The 13,241-nt window shown below is 41.7% G+C and overlaps 1 protein-coding gene across 7 annotated transcripts in view; it reads right to left on the reverse strand.

Annotated features, from left to right (window-relative positions):
• The window catches only part of NTRK2 (neurotrophic receptor tyrosine kinase 2), a 408,028-nt gene that overhangs the window by 234,646 nt on the left and 160,141 nt on the right, over positions 1 to 13,241 (reverse strand). Inside the window, exon 14 of one of the 7 annotated variants that reach the window (XM_070375400.1) lies at positions 621 to 5,433. The exons of the other annotated variants lie outside the window; for them this stretch is intronic. Within the exon in view, the coding sequence (XP_070231501.1) occupies positions 5,396 to 5,433 (38 nt within the window). The 3' untranslated portion in view covers positions 621 to 5,395. Of the gene's footprint in view, positions 1 to 620; positions 5,434 to 13,241 lie in introns of those variants that run through there. 7 annotated transcript variants of the gene reach the window in all.

The raw sequence follows: 13,241 nt of genomic DNA on the forward strand, positions 1-13,241 counted from the left end.
TGTGGCCAGGCAGGAAATGGAGACCAAAGGGGTGTGAAGTATGGGCACCATGCTCACAGTTAAGATTCAAGATGGCACCTTATCTCCGTGCCCACTTGTCTTCCTCTCTGTCTCCCTCCCTCCGTCATAGCACAAGTTATCAGGTTCATTTGACCACAAAGTCAGTTAGAACGGAGGGACAGAGCACTGAGAATACCTCCTGTAGGAATGTGAGTCATTCCAAAGGACTTTCCCACAGGATGTTAAGTTTCATCTTTTTAATCCCTTAAACTTCTTGCTGTATTTTAGGATTGCCTTTTAGCCAATGAAAATATATCTGATGCAAGAATCAATAAACCATAAATGTGCAACTCACATTGATTGAAATTTTTAAAAATCTGTTTTAGAAGAGATTTATTTCAGAATCTACAGGGGCTTTGGGACTCCTCCACACTCCAGTGACATTTCTCACACTTCTTCTAACACCTTTAGTTTTGAACACCACCAACGACACATGAGGTGATGGTATGTATTTGAAGCAGGTGGGGGTGAAAATATACAAGTCCCTACAGAGAATGCAAGACACATGGAGATGAATTACAAAACTTTATTGACTTGTTAAAAACATGAATGAATTCAGCAAGTACATTTATGGTCTATCCACATTGTTAAAACAGTACTTAAAAATAAAATAAAAATGATTATCCATTATTTACAGGAAATGTGGAAAAATGACTTTAAGACCTGGAACATTATGGGGAACAAAACAGGGCATGAGAATGATTCACAGGCTGCCTATATGGATTACAGCAAATGGATTTAAACACGACATGAGTGAAACTCAAAGATCTGTCTTTCTCTGGAGTTTCCTGCTATTTTTTTCCATTTTTTTTTTTTTTTTTTTTTGTATTTTCAGCTTTACTGAGGTATAATCAACAAAGAAAATTGTGAGATGTTGAAAGTGTACAGTGTGATGATTTGAAATACATACACATTGTGAATAGAACCTCTTGCTATTTTATATCTGTTTATAGAAGCTCCATTCAAAAATGGATGGTGGTGAATTTTAAAGGTGGTGAAAATCTCTGTGCTTTCCTTTACCTCTCACATGCTTATTTTTCTGTGAAACTAAGACTCCTGACATAGCCAACGTCAAGCCATCTTGGGTGCATACTAACGACCAGCCCGAGGCTCCAAACCACATTAGTTTGTATTCAACTCAGGGTGATCTCACTGTCAAAATTAGATGGCGGGGAGGTCCCTTTGTCCCTGAAGACCAAAACAAGGAAATGGGCTAACTTGAGTTGAAAACTGCCTTCTCTGACAACTGTTTTCATATCACTTTCTGGATTAGGAAGTCTGTTAACTTAATTCAGCCTGGCAGCACCCCACAGAAAATTGTATCCTTGCCCTGTCCAGCAGGGTCCTTAACCTTCCCAGGTGTCCTTGAACAGACCTGTCATGGTTTATAGGCACTGTAGGTATGTGGACATAGCAGAACGTACTTAATGGAATGGCTACTTCTGTCGTGGTTTCCCTGGAATACAGCCTGCTGCGTGGCACAAGCCTGGGGGTCCACTGACCTTCACCAGCGAGGAATGGCACAGCCCACGTGGCTGAATACAGCAACCCTGTGAAGACCCTGGAGTTTACGGAATCTATTACCTAGAGTCTGGACAAAAGAAGATGTAATGAGCTTCTACTGTAGTGGGAGGAAATCAGATGAAAACCAAGGGAGGGGGCACTAGACAGAAAGCAATGGAGCAAGTGAAAGCATAAATCATCTTGGAGAGCTAGAAAAGAGTTAATACTGGTCGCAGTTAGTGCTTCGATTCCATTTGCAATGAAAAAAAAAAAAAGTGTGTGCAAAGTAACCAATAGAGCAAATAAAAATAAACTTTCTGTCATGGAGTCAATTTAGAGTGTTGGAGAGAGAGGAAAAAAATCAGAGATTTTAACAGAATCAAGAAAAAAAAAAGAGGAGAGAAAAAGTAAGAGAGCTTGCATCATGCTGGCCCTCACCCCTGGCCTGAATTCATGCCTGTACTCCTTGAGTTGTTTACTCATCCAATGGCTCAATCCTGATGGTCTCTAGTCAGTGTTGGGGGGTGGGGTGTAAGCCGGGTGAGGAGCGGGAGGGAGAGTTCAGAGCCAAAAGTGAATCCTGGGTTCTGCATTGCAGGCTTGGGGCTGGGATTGTTCATGCCTGATTTCTATTCCTTTCTCTTGGAAAGAAGATTCAGTGGGTCAAAATGAAACCAGTGCCTGCTGGAGATTAGGAGAGAAAACCCCTGAATCCATGAAAGTATGTGGAGATTCATTCCTCCTGTTAAGAGATTGATCTCCTTTAGTCTCAGACTGATGTATCATGCGATGACAGTGGGAGTTTATTCCTCTATCTCTCAGCTGCCTGGGCGAGTCTCAGTGGGACCTGAATCAAGATACAGGACCTGAGACACACCTCTTGAAGAGGACATACCTGCTTTGCATTCACCAACAGGCTGTATCAGTACATTAAGGAAAACCAATGAAGAGGGGCTGTGTGCTGTCCCATCTGAACCTATGCTTTCCCATCTCTCACTGGATACAGTGAAAGAACAATGATCTTGCTTTAAGACCAGGGTAACAAACTGGCAGCCCACAGACATGTTTTGTTGGCCTACATAACGTTTTAAAAATAACTGAGCCAACTTTTTAAAAATAGAGACATTTCACATAAAAAATCCAGGTTTTAAGTTTCTCTTAAAGAATCAGAAGGTTTGGAAATCTGGGCTGTCATTCTTGGGAGGCAGGAGTTGGCTGGTCTGGGTGACAGCCACCCCTCTAGAGGGGATGGTGTTCACTCAGCTGGCCCACGTTGTTCACTTAGGATACCTGCCTGGCACTAAAATGCCACATCCTTGTTGGAGGACGATGGGCTTGATTTCAGCAAAACTGCGGCCTTTCTTTCTGTAATGATGGAAAAATGCATGCTACATCCTTTTAGGATGCTCAAAAAAGATTTCTTACAGGGGACATCAAAAGCAAAGAATGAGAGGGGTGGTCTGGAGTACAGGAATGAGAAGTTGGGTTACTGATGGAGGTGTTTAGGGATTTAAAAAAAAAATAAAGAAAGAAAAGCAAAGAACACAAGACCAACTGAAACCATTTTCTAATAGCCTGATGTTTTCATTGTTCCCTAGGAGATGTCAACTGCTCTTTGACTGATTCAATTGCCTTATCTGTCCACTTTTCTCCATTTTCTCCAAGAATCTAGCTGCAACTCTTTTAGCTATTGAGGACTAATATTCTTTTTTTTTTCTCTCTCTTAAGGTCTGGGATACTTATAAAATAGTTCTTAGAGAGTTTATTGCCTCTTTATGACTCCACGGAATAACATAAAAACTTAAAAAAAAATTGCACCAAATGGCCGATATTTAAGAACCTTGACCATCCTGACAGCCTGTGACAGGCTCTCAGTTTGAATTTCATTTTTCTTTCTGGGGTCAGGATTTCTGCAATTAGCTGGCCTTTTTGTAAATTGACACCTTTGGGAAAGATCAAAATTTAAGTAGTGACAGGAACTGTCATTCAACAGTGAGCGAGAAAATGGGAATTCAGAGAATATTTAGACCTCCCCCTGCCCAGGGTCAGCTGCCCTCACACTCAAAAACCCTTTGGGAAACACAACTTCTGAGAACAGCAGCCTGTTTCTGCTTCGGAGGAACCATCCTTCTTTCAGGCAGGGGTACTGAGCAGCCGAGTCAAATGCTGTAATCCATAGGACTCCGTGAAATGTTCGCGTCAAGCAATAACACATATTGTGGCTAATGTAAAAGATACAGTATAAAGTATTCATCTTGGAAAATCTACTTATATCAAGTGGTGCCTACATGGATCCCAGTTTGTTGAGATTAATGCCTTGGTTACACAGATTCAAAACAATGTTTCTGAATATGTTGGACCAGTTAAAAATCTATAAAACCTTAAAGCTGAACTGCAAAACTTGAGTAACTATCCCTCCCACCCCCACCAAAAGGGCTTTTCAAAAATGTCAGTAAGTTTCCAATTCACCTGTGACATCTATGGGCAGGTGTGAACAGTCAGAGCCAACTGTGTTTTCAAACAAGATGCTCCGGGCCTGGCTCTGAAGTTCCCCCAACAGGAAAGGTGTGAGGCAGGCAGGAGCAGCCAAACCTCACAGGGGTCCCATCCCGCCTGGTGCACACTAAGCGAAGTGCACACAAAGGTCACTGTGGTGGCCACGTGCGTGAGACGGGTGTCCATGTAAGACTAAGGCAGGGATGCAGAATTCTGTAACTCGAAGGCTGCCCCTGCAGCACTGAAGCTGGGCATTATAAAGCACGTATTCATTAGTGACTTGCCACCTGTGTGCTGCTGGGGTCAGGAAGAGCTGTCCAGCTCAGGAAAACCCAGTGGAGTGGAGTATGTTGTAGGGGACTACCCTTCTTAGAATGTGGTCTCCTGCTCACAGCAGGCCAGCCATTCAGCTCGCAGGCCTTTTCAGAGCAAAAAGCTACAGTTCTGTCATGGGAACAGCGTGAGATGCTGCGGCCGTCTCACTCGGCAAACTTCTAAAAAGCAGGTGGATCACAGAGGTCAAATAAAAGGGCATATGCACCATATGTATATACTTTACATCTTTCCGATTTTTCTGAAACTATGGCTGACCAAAATTCACAGCCCCCTACCAATTAGCTTATTTCTTTTCTTTTTCCATTTCTTTTTTTTGTCTGCTGATACACTTTAAGGAAAGCATTATTGTTGATTGCGTTGACTCTGGACCTGAACAGCCAGTGAAGGAAAGAAACTCCCAAGGCTATCCCCAAGCCCCCACAGCGATGGAGCATATGCCCTTAACTCTTTTAGTCACTGCTTTCTAGGTGGAAAAGTGAAACTTTCTGAACTCAGTACTGATTAAACAACAGAAAACAGTGCTAAAATTCATGTTAAATGGAGATTCCACTGTTTAGTGTGTACCTACACCTGTTCCTAAATTTAGATTTGTTTTAAAACTTTACAGTTCACCTTTAATAAACAGCAACATTGAAAATCAATACATTTCCAGTACGGTCAAACAGCACACACCTTTCTGAAGAGAAGCACAATCCGACAGTATTTCAATTCAACTTTGTATTTGAATGATCGTGAGAACAAAAGAGAAGCATTAATTTGTTTTCTTGACTTTCTTAGCTGCCTGTGAGCTGTCTCTGCATTGGTGTCCCCAATTCACAGTTCACGGCACCCGCGGGCTTCATGCGGTACCTCCTACAAATACCACCCACATCTACCAGGAAATCCCAGGTAAGAGGCACTTCCCAGGAAAGGTCAATGCCGGCCCCCAGAGTTCAGCTTACAAGGCAGCATCAACCAACAAGCACCACAGCCCCCTTCTCTGTCTTTTCCTTTATTTCAGTTACCCATCCAGTGGAATCTTATGAAACAAAACAAAACCTAAAAGAAACACAAAATAAAACATAAGTCATGCTCAAAAGAAAAATCAATGGAAAATAACATGCAAGTACAATCACTTTTAAAAGAACATAATAAACATCAAAACTGAGACACAACATGGAATATGCTTGAAAACATAAAGATAATGCAATTACAAAACAGGAATCAGGAGAAAATGGGAGTCTCATTATCTAACAGCTTAGTTTAGACTTAAAACTGAGTTTACATGGCACAGGAAACACAGGAAAGAGATGCAAAGGATTCCTGCACGCAATTTCACCCACAACTGTCTCAGATGTTAACACCTTAATTTAAGGAGGAGAAATCTGTGCACAGTAAAAGATGACCCCTCGGTAGTTTTTATATATAAGGAAAAAATAAAATCCAATAACATATATCTACCCAAATTCTAATTTTCTTTTCCTACCTATAAAACCAAATTATGTCTAAAATAATTAATTAATTACTCAGCTAGATCAGAGAACTGGCTGGCTTCACCTGGAGAAATATTGAGCTCATGTGAGGATTTAGATTCTTTTTTAGGAATCCTACTATTAATTGTGCGTGTGTGTGTGTGTGTGTGAGTGTGTGCATGTGTGTGCGTGCGTATGCCCTCAGCCATGTCTGATTCTTTGTGACCCCATGGACTGTAGCCTGCTAGGTTCCTCTGTCCATGGAATTTTCCAGGCAAGAACACTGGAGTGGATTGCTATTTCCCTCTCCAGGGGACCAACCTGACCCAAGGATCAAGCCCTTATCTCTTACATCTCCTCCATTGGCAAGCAGATTCTTTACCACTGTGCCACCTGGGAATCTCAGTTAATTAACTGCATATATTTAATTAAGTACCATACCATATCTATGGCACATATGTAGAATCTATATAAAATATGGTATATAGCATACAACATGAAGTATATTTGTATGTATATATATTATATATACAATTTAAGACATGTAGTATCTAGTACACATAATATATAAAACATATATAATACTTAATATCAACTAATTCTGCACACATCTACTGAGCACCAACCAAATAGCAGACACTGTAATATATGATGCAAAAATAAAGAAACTGGAGTTCCTTGACTTCAAATACTTCATTGACTCCAGATGGAGAAAGTTGAGGGAATCACTTGCACAGTAAATGTACTTTGTGCCAGGGTATCTTCTAAGCTCTTTGCTTAAATAAAGTCCCTATAACCTTAGGAGATAGGTTCTATTGTTACACCTGCTTAACTGGTGAGAAAACTGAGGCCTAGAGACTGAGCAGCCTCTCAAGTTCTGACAGCTAGTGTGGGATGGAACTCAAATTCCCAGAACCTCTGGTGCAGTGGCTGCCCTACCATGACCTTAGAAGTGATAAGCTTTCTCCAAACTTGCCTGTGAAAACCCAGCAGGAACAGGGAAGGTTTTATTACACAGAGTTCTGAGAGTAAATGGCATGAATCTTCATTAGCTTCATAAGTGAAAGAATAGATGATGTCATAGTAGAAACCCCCAAGACGCTTCCAAGACGTTTTCAAGTTTAGCTTTGGAAGACACTTCTAAAACCAACCCTCCAGACTCTCGATTTTCCTCAACCTGGTGTCTGGTCTGCCAAGTGCTGGTGTCATCTGCCTCCAGAGCTGTAATTACCATCACCAAGCTGTATAATCATTTACAACAACACTAAAAGAGTCTATGGAGCTTAATTTCCATGGCACTTCTCTCTCCTGCCCTTCCAAGTCTCAGGAAAAGAACTAGGGACAAATGCCAAACATCGTTTATGGATTTAATCACCCACAGAGCACTGAGAATTTAGGAAGCACACAGTGATGCTGATTAAGTCTCCTTCATATCTGTCTCTAGTCTCTTTCTAAAAGCCCAGCCTCCAGGCAAACACAAGCAGCACTAGTTGAAGAGTGGACTATGGTACGCAGCTTGAGAATACCAAATGAACGAACCTTAGCTACTCTTCCAGGTTTCAAGAGGGTGGATCTCAGATTCCTTCCCACTGAAACAGTGGGATTAATATGAGGATGTCAAGTTTGCCGATAAAAGCAAGAAAAGCTTGGAGATACAAACAGAAGACATCACCCTCAAACAAAATATTTGTTGATTCGATATACCAGTTTTTCTGAACATGCAATTTTAAAGGGTTTACTTGATTAAAATAACAATAGATTAAGCTGCTAATGCAAACCTTATTTCCACTGGGTTTATGGCATAGGGTTGGCTCAAAAGTTTGTTCGTGTTTTTCCGTAACATTTGATGGAAAAACCCAAACAAACTTTTGGGCCAACCCCATGCAAGAACTTGAAGAGTTTACTGATGTCAGAGTGTTTAATTGGAACCAGGCTGTTCTTCCAATTTGCTTCTATTTGCCACTTTCCTCGCCATGCAGCTCCCCAACCCGCACTACAGGCTCTTCTGTTTGTTTTTTTTTTCACATTTTTCAGACATAGAGAATAGGCTTATGGACATGGAGAGAGGGGAAAAGAGGAGAGATGTATGGAAAAAGTAACATGGAAACTTACATTACCATATGTAAAATAGATAGCAACAGGAATTTGCTGTATGGCTCAGGAAAGTCAAACAGGGGCTCTGTATCAATCTATAGGGGTGGGATGGGGTGGGAGATGGGAGGGAGGTTCGAAAGAGGGGATATATGTATAGCTATGGCTGTTTCATGTTGAGGTTTGTCAGACAACAACAAAATTCTGTAAAGCAATTATCCTTCAATAAAAAAATACATTTTAAAAATGAAAAAAATAATGTACAGCCTCTTTTATTTATTAAAATTAGGAGAAACAATTTGCTGGACTCAATGGAAGCTCTTTTGGACTGCCATTTGCTCAGGCTGCAACAGCACTTGCCTCATTTAAGTTGATGTCGTGTCGTGTCCCTCTGTAACCTTCTTATGCTCTGCCTTTTGTGATGTGTCCTTCTCAAAGACACACATCGCAGTTCCACACACCCATGCAAGAAAAGCAAGTAAAGCCACCCTAAAATACACACTTTATGTCTTTCTTGATGAAAAGCCAGCTTGTTATACTGATAAGCAGTGTGTAGTGCCTGCATGTAAAGCATGGCTTACACCACCCCTCACCTCAAGGAAGGCAAGTCAGTCTCCTTCCCATATACTTGATACTCACACATACCACTGATACACTAAAGATACACCACCAACTCATGAAAAATTAGTTTCATTTAAAACTTGACTACCTTAAGAAAATGTATCCAATGCTTCATGTTTCCAAAGGGTTGATGGTAAATTTCAATTAGGACCCCAACTTAGCCACCAAGATCTAATGACTTGTGCCCTCTCATCTTATAAGAAACCCTAAAAAAGGGCTACAAAATGATATAAAACAATAGATCATTATTTTCTCCTAGTGAGGGGGAAAGTTTTTAGACCACAACAAATGGCTGAACATCTTGTGGGTTTAGCAGCCAAACGAGCTGTCTAGCTTCTGAGTCTGAAATATAGATATTTTGACAATGTGACATTCTGAAGCGTTTGCAGAATTCCGATGGTGCACGGTAGTTATCGTGACAACAGCTCCTTTATCAAAAACAATTCTAGAAAAACTCTGCCACCGCTGCTTACACTTAGCTGAGCTAAATAAGAACAAGGATAAAGCAGGTGCTGAATGAGAAATGTGATGTCAAGTTGAAAGCAGAGAAGAAAAACCCGGATAGGTCTCTGCTATTTGCTGATTCTGGATCCACTTATCGACCTCTTCAAAGAGAAGGACCAGGGGGCTGAAGGTCAGTGAAGCACTGTGCTTTCTTTACCATTGGCTTCTGACCCATTTAGACTTCTTTACATTCAAACATGCACACAATTTCCTCCTATTACTCAGAAGCAATCAGCCATAAAATGGCAAGGATCTGCAGTACATTTAAATTAACAGCAATTTATCTGAAGCAAAAAGGAAAACTGCTGAGTTGAAAGGATGCTAAGGGAACGGAAGAAAGATGCAGCTGCAATCTAAAAAAGCAGATCTTATCGCGTTTGTTATTGGAGAAGTAGAAAAGTGCCAGCTTGGTGTCTGCAGGGCACGCTGCCACCTTGGAGACAGCAAGGTGGCCAGGGCGCCAGAATGGCAGCTCACCTTCATTGGAAAGCAAAGCAAACATCCCCAGAGCCTTCTGGAAAATGTTTACCAGGTAAAAATCAGAGAATCTCCTGTGTTCTTGTAGGATTAGGTGTCCAGGAAATGGTGGGGGTAAAATGCTTTCCTTCAGTTAGACTTGAGCCAGGTGCAATTTTGTTTTATTTTAGCACTTGGTCTGAAGCCCTGATTGTCCTCACTTGACATCCTTGTAAAACATTTAGTATCTGTTGGTTGTTGCATCAACTAGCCTTTGCTTTTGTGCCTTTTCAATTATACTTTATAGGTGAGTCACTCGGCCCACATAGCTGTTGTGATACATCCATGGTCACCCAGGAACAGAATGAGAGCTGAAATATAAAGTCAGAACCTCTGGATGGTCAGTCCCTCTTTACAAATGGTATCACCTGCAACTGTGGCAAAAATTTCCCAACAATTAAGCTTAGATCCTCCTCTGCACTCATTCCAAAAGCTGCTTAACCATCCTTCAAGCACCCCGTTTCCTTCCCAAGGACGTTCCTTTCGTCTACACACCATCACATCTCCTAAGATCACCTTCTACCAAGCAAGCCTTCACCATTCTTGAAGATCCAGCATAAAAGCCATTTCCTTCGAGTAATTAGTTCATTCTCTCTTAACTTCTACAGCATTCTCTTCCATTCACTAACATGTTCTCCTTTTGTACTTTTGCTAAACTTCTATATCTTTTCTGTTTACTTTCCTGCATCCTAGACTTTAAGCACAGGAGGGTAGAGAGCATGTCTCTATATCTTCTATGCCCTGCCTGCCTCTCATGCTACCAAGGACAGCATTCATTCCAAGCCATAGCATAGTAATGTCTAAAACTTTTCTTGAACTTTGATGGACTTGGGAACAGAACCAAAATGGAAGGGAGGGGAGAGACAATACAGTGTAGGGTCTGCTGCTTCTCACTGGTAACTGGGTTAATCAAATCACTTCAAAGCTTCCTGTATAAAATCACACATTTGGTCAGAATATATGGAAGGTTGCAGAGTTAAGACACAAGAACCAGTGGGTGCCTCCTGAAGCATTTTCAGCTCCTGGGGGAAAAGTACTAGACTTGGTTCATTCTAATTCTCATGATGATCAGAATTATGGGGTGTGGGAGTGGGAAAAAGGAAGCTGTTGCCAATTTGTTAGCTGAAGAACAAAAACTAAAGTAAATGGCTGAGGACAGTCAGAAAAGCTTTTAAAGCTCAGGTTTGACTTCATAAAATGAAGTTAAGTTATGAGCTGAAAATTAAAGCAGGAAACACAAAGTTCTTGGCAAAACCTGAATGTGTAAGGAAAACTAAAGCTCTTGCACAATTAAAATTCAATGATTTGAAGGAGGATGTGATCTGATCAGCAGGGCCTGATGAAAAGTGTCCGAGGCCACATGCACCATCACATCAGGGATTTCACATAGGATGGGAAGCACATCCAAAGACCAAGGCCATTGCAATGATCTGCGGAATAACTTAAAAATGCCATAAGCAGAGTAGGAAAGAAAAAAATGTTTATGGTTTAAGGGGCATTAAATACTCAAAAGGCTTGAACTACAAACACGGTGAAATACCCAAATCAATCTAGTGTCCTCCTGCGGGCTGTGCCTTGCCTTCTGACTGAGGACAATAAACATACACTGCAAAATCTATAGGGTAACTCTTTGTAAGGTGAAATGATATCTTCCTAAAGACACTACTCCATGATTCTCAGACCAGAGGCTTACCAGTGACTCAAACATTCAGTACATAAGCATGGCATTGTCAATTTCATTACAGAAGACCACATACTTGCTGCTGCCAATATAGATTTGTGTCCAGATTTGTTTTTGCCAAAATACTCCGGACAGTGATTCTTCTTAGTATATGAATCCAGAGGACGACAATGTAGTATCCAAACAGAAAACAAATGACGTAAAACCTGTTGCTCAATTAACCTATCAATACAGAAACCTGCAAGAACCTCAAGCATACACAAAGGAAGTTGCTCAGCTCCGCTCAGTCGTGGGTAAAACCAAGGCCCACAGATCAAAATGGATCTGGAAATAAATTTCTAGAAAAGTAAATAATGCATAAAATAAGCAACAGAAAACAAGTGGACATGGGGCAGCCAGAGCTGGTCTGATGGTGATGATGATGGTGATGATGGTGGTGGTGATGATCATAGAGAAGATACTGGTGGTGGTGATGATGGAGATTATGGTGGTGGTGGTGACGGTGGAGATTATGGTGGTGACGATAGTGCTGGTGATAATGATGATGAAAGTAGGAGATGGAAAAAGGAAGGGCAAGAGGAAGAAGAGAACTTAGAGGTAAAGCACTGCTGTTGATGTACTTGGGAGACCTCAAGCATGTAGAGAGGGTAGCCCCAATTATTGGAGAGTGAACACAGATATAATAAGGCCTCAGAGCAGAACGATGACCCCATGTCCAAATTCAAGATGGTCCTTCAAAGAAGAGAGTAGGTAAAAGTAAAATTTGTCCTGGACCACCACTTTCTGATTAGGCATTCCCAGAAATGCTTCAACGACAGAGTCTGAAAATTAGTAACACTTAGGATGCCTGCTAAGAAAGCAGCTATCAGGGGTCTTTAGAGTGCCCAGTGTCTCTGCCTATTACTGCAAAGCAGGAAAGTCAGATCTACTAATGGTTCCAATGAAGCAGAGAGGAAGGTCAAACAAATTACCTTCTCTTGAATAGAGGTACCTCATAAATCTCATCTCCATTCAATTAGCAAAGTGCACAAGATAATGAAACCTCAGCTAAGCACCAAATATTCTAGAAAGCAAAACAAAGAGAAGTGAGGTTGATAATCTCTACTATCTGACTACAATAAACATGAATTATCCAAATCCGACTGAGAACAGGATCAAAAAACAAAGGCCTTTGAGCTATCTGGAAACGGACATCTTGGGAGGTGGACTGCATTTGATGCTCTAGTGCAGACAAGGTGAAATTGCCAAAGGCCACATCCTGAGGGCTTAACTCTTGCTCTTCAAGGAGTCCAGTTACTGTGGCCACTCCCCAATCCTGTGATGGTTCCCTCTCTCATAAGTTGCCGCCATACCACCTCCTCCTCACTGCCCAGCCCGCACAAGCAAGGACATGACTGTCAGCTGCGCAGGGACCTGCTCCCAGACTACAGTTCTGCCTCCATGGCTGCTTCAGGCACATTTAGGAAGCTGCCAGGCTTCCAAGATTCTTGTCTGGCCCCAGCCTTTTATGCAGAAAAGTGTGTGTGCCCGAGTTTAGAAACAGGAGACTATCACGGGGCAGGAAGGAGGTCCTCCACTCAAAAGTGCCCTTCTTCTCTGGGACCTTTCTCCAGGATAACATTAACAGAAGGACTTCCATCATCTCAGAAGTTATGATGGTGAAATGAGAAATAAAACATGCCTCTCCTCCAGAACATCTGAGGTGCGATGGGGTCTGGAAGGTGGTTCACCTGCCCTTGGAGAGCCTATGAGGGACATGACCAGATTGAAAGTCCCAGATCAGACCCTTCAGAAGTGAATCCAACTCATATTCCAGTGGTCATCTCTTACTCTAGCAAGGTACATAAGGTAATGTCCCAGACGTGCTCACTAGTCTGAAAGAACACCAGTCCATTCCAGCCACCAAGAACAGGATCCATGGTCCAAAAGCATTTCCCCATCAGGTGGAACCCCCGGGATGTTAATACCACAGCCAACCCCTC

Source organism: Bos mutus, chromosome 8 (genome assembly GCF_027580195.1).
Source record: "Bos mutus isolate GX-2022 chromosome 8, NWIPB_WYAK_1.1, whole genome shotgun sequence".
Lineage (NCBI taxonomy): Eukaryota > Metazoa > Chordata > Mammalia > Artiodactyla > Bovidae > Bos > Bos mutus.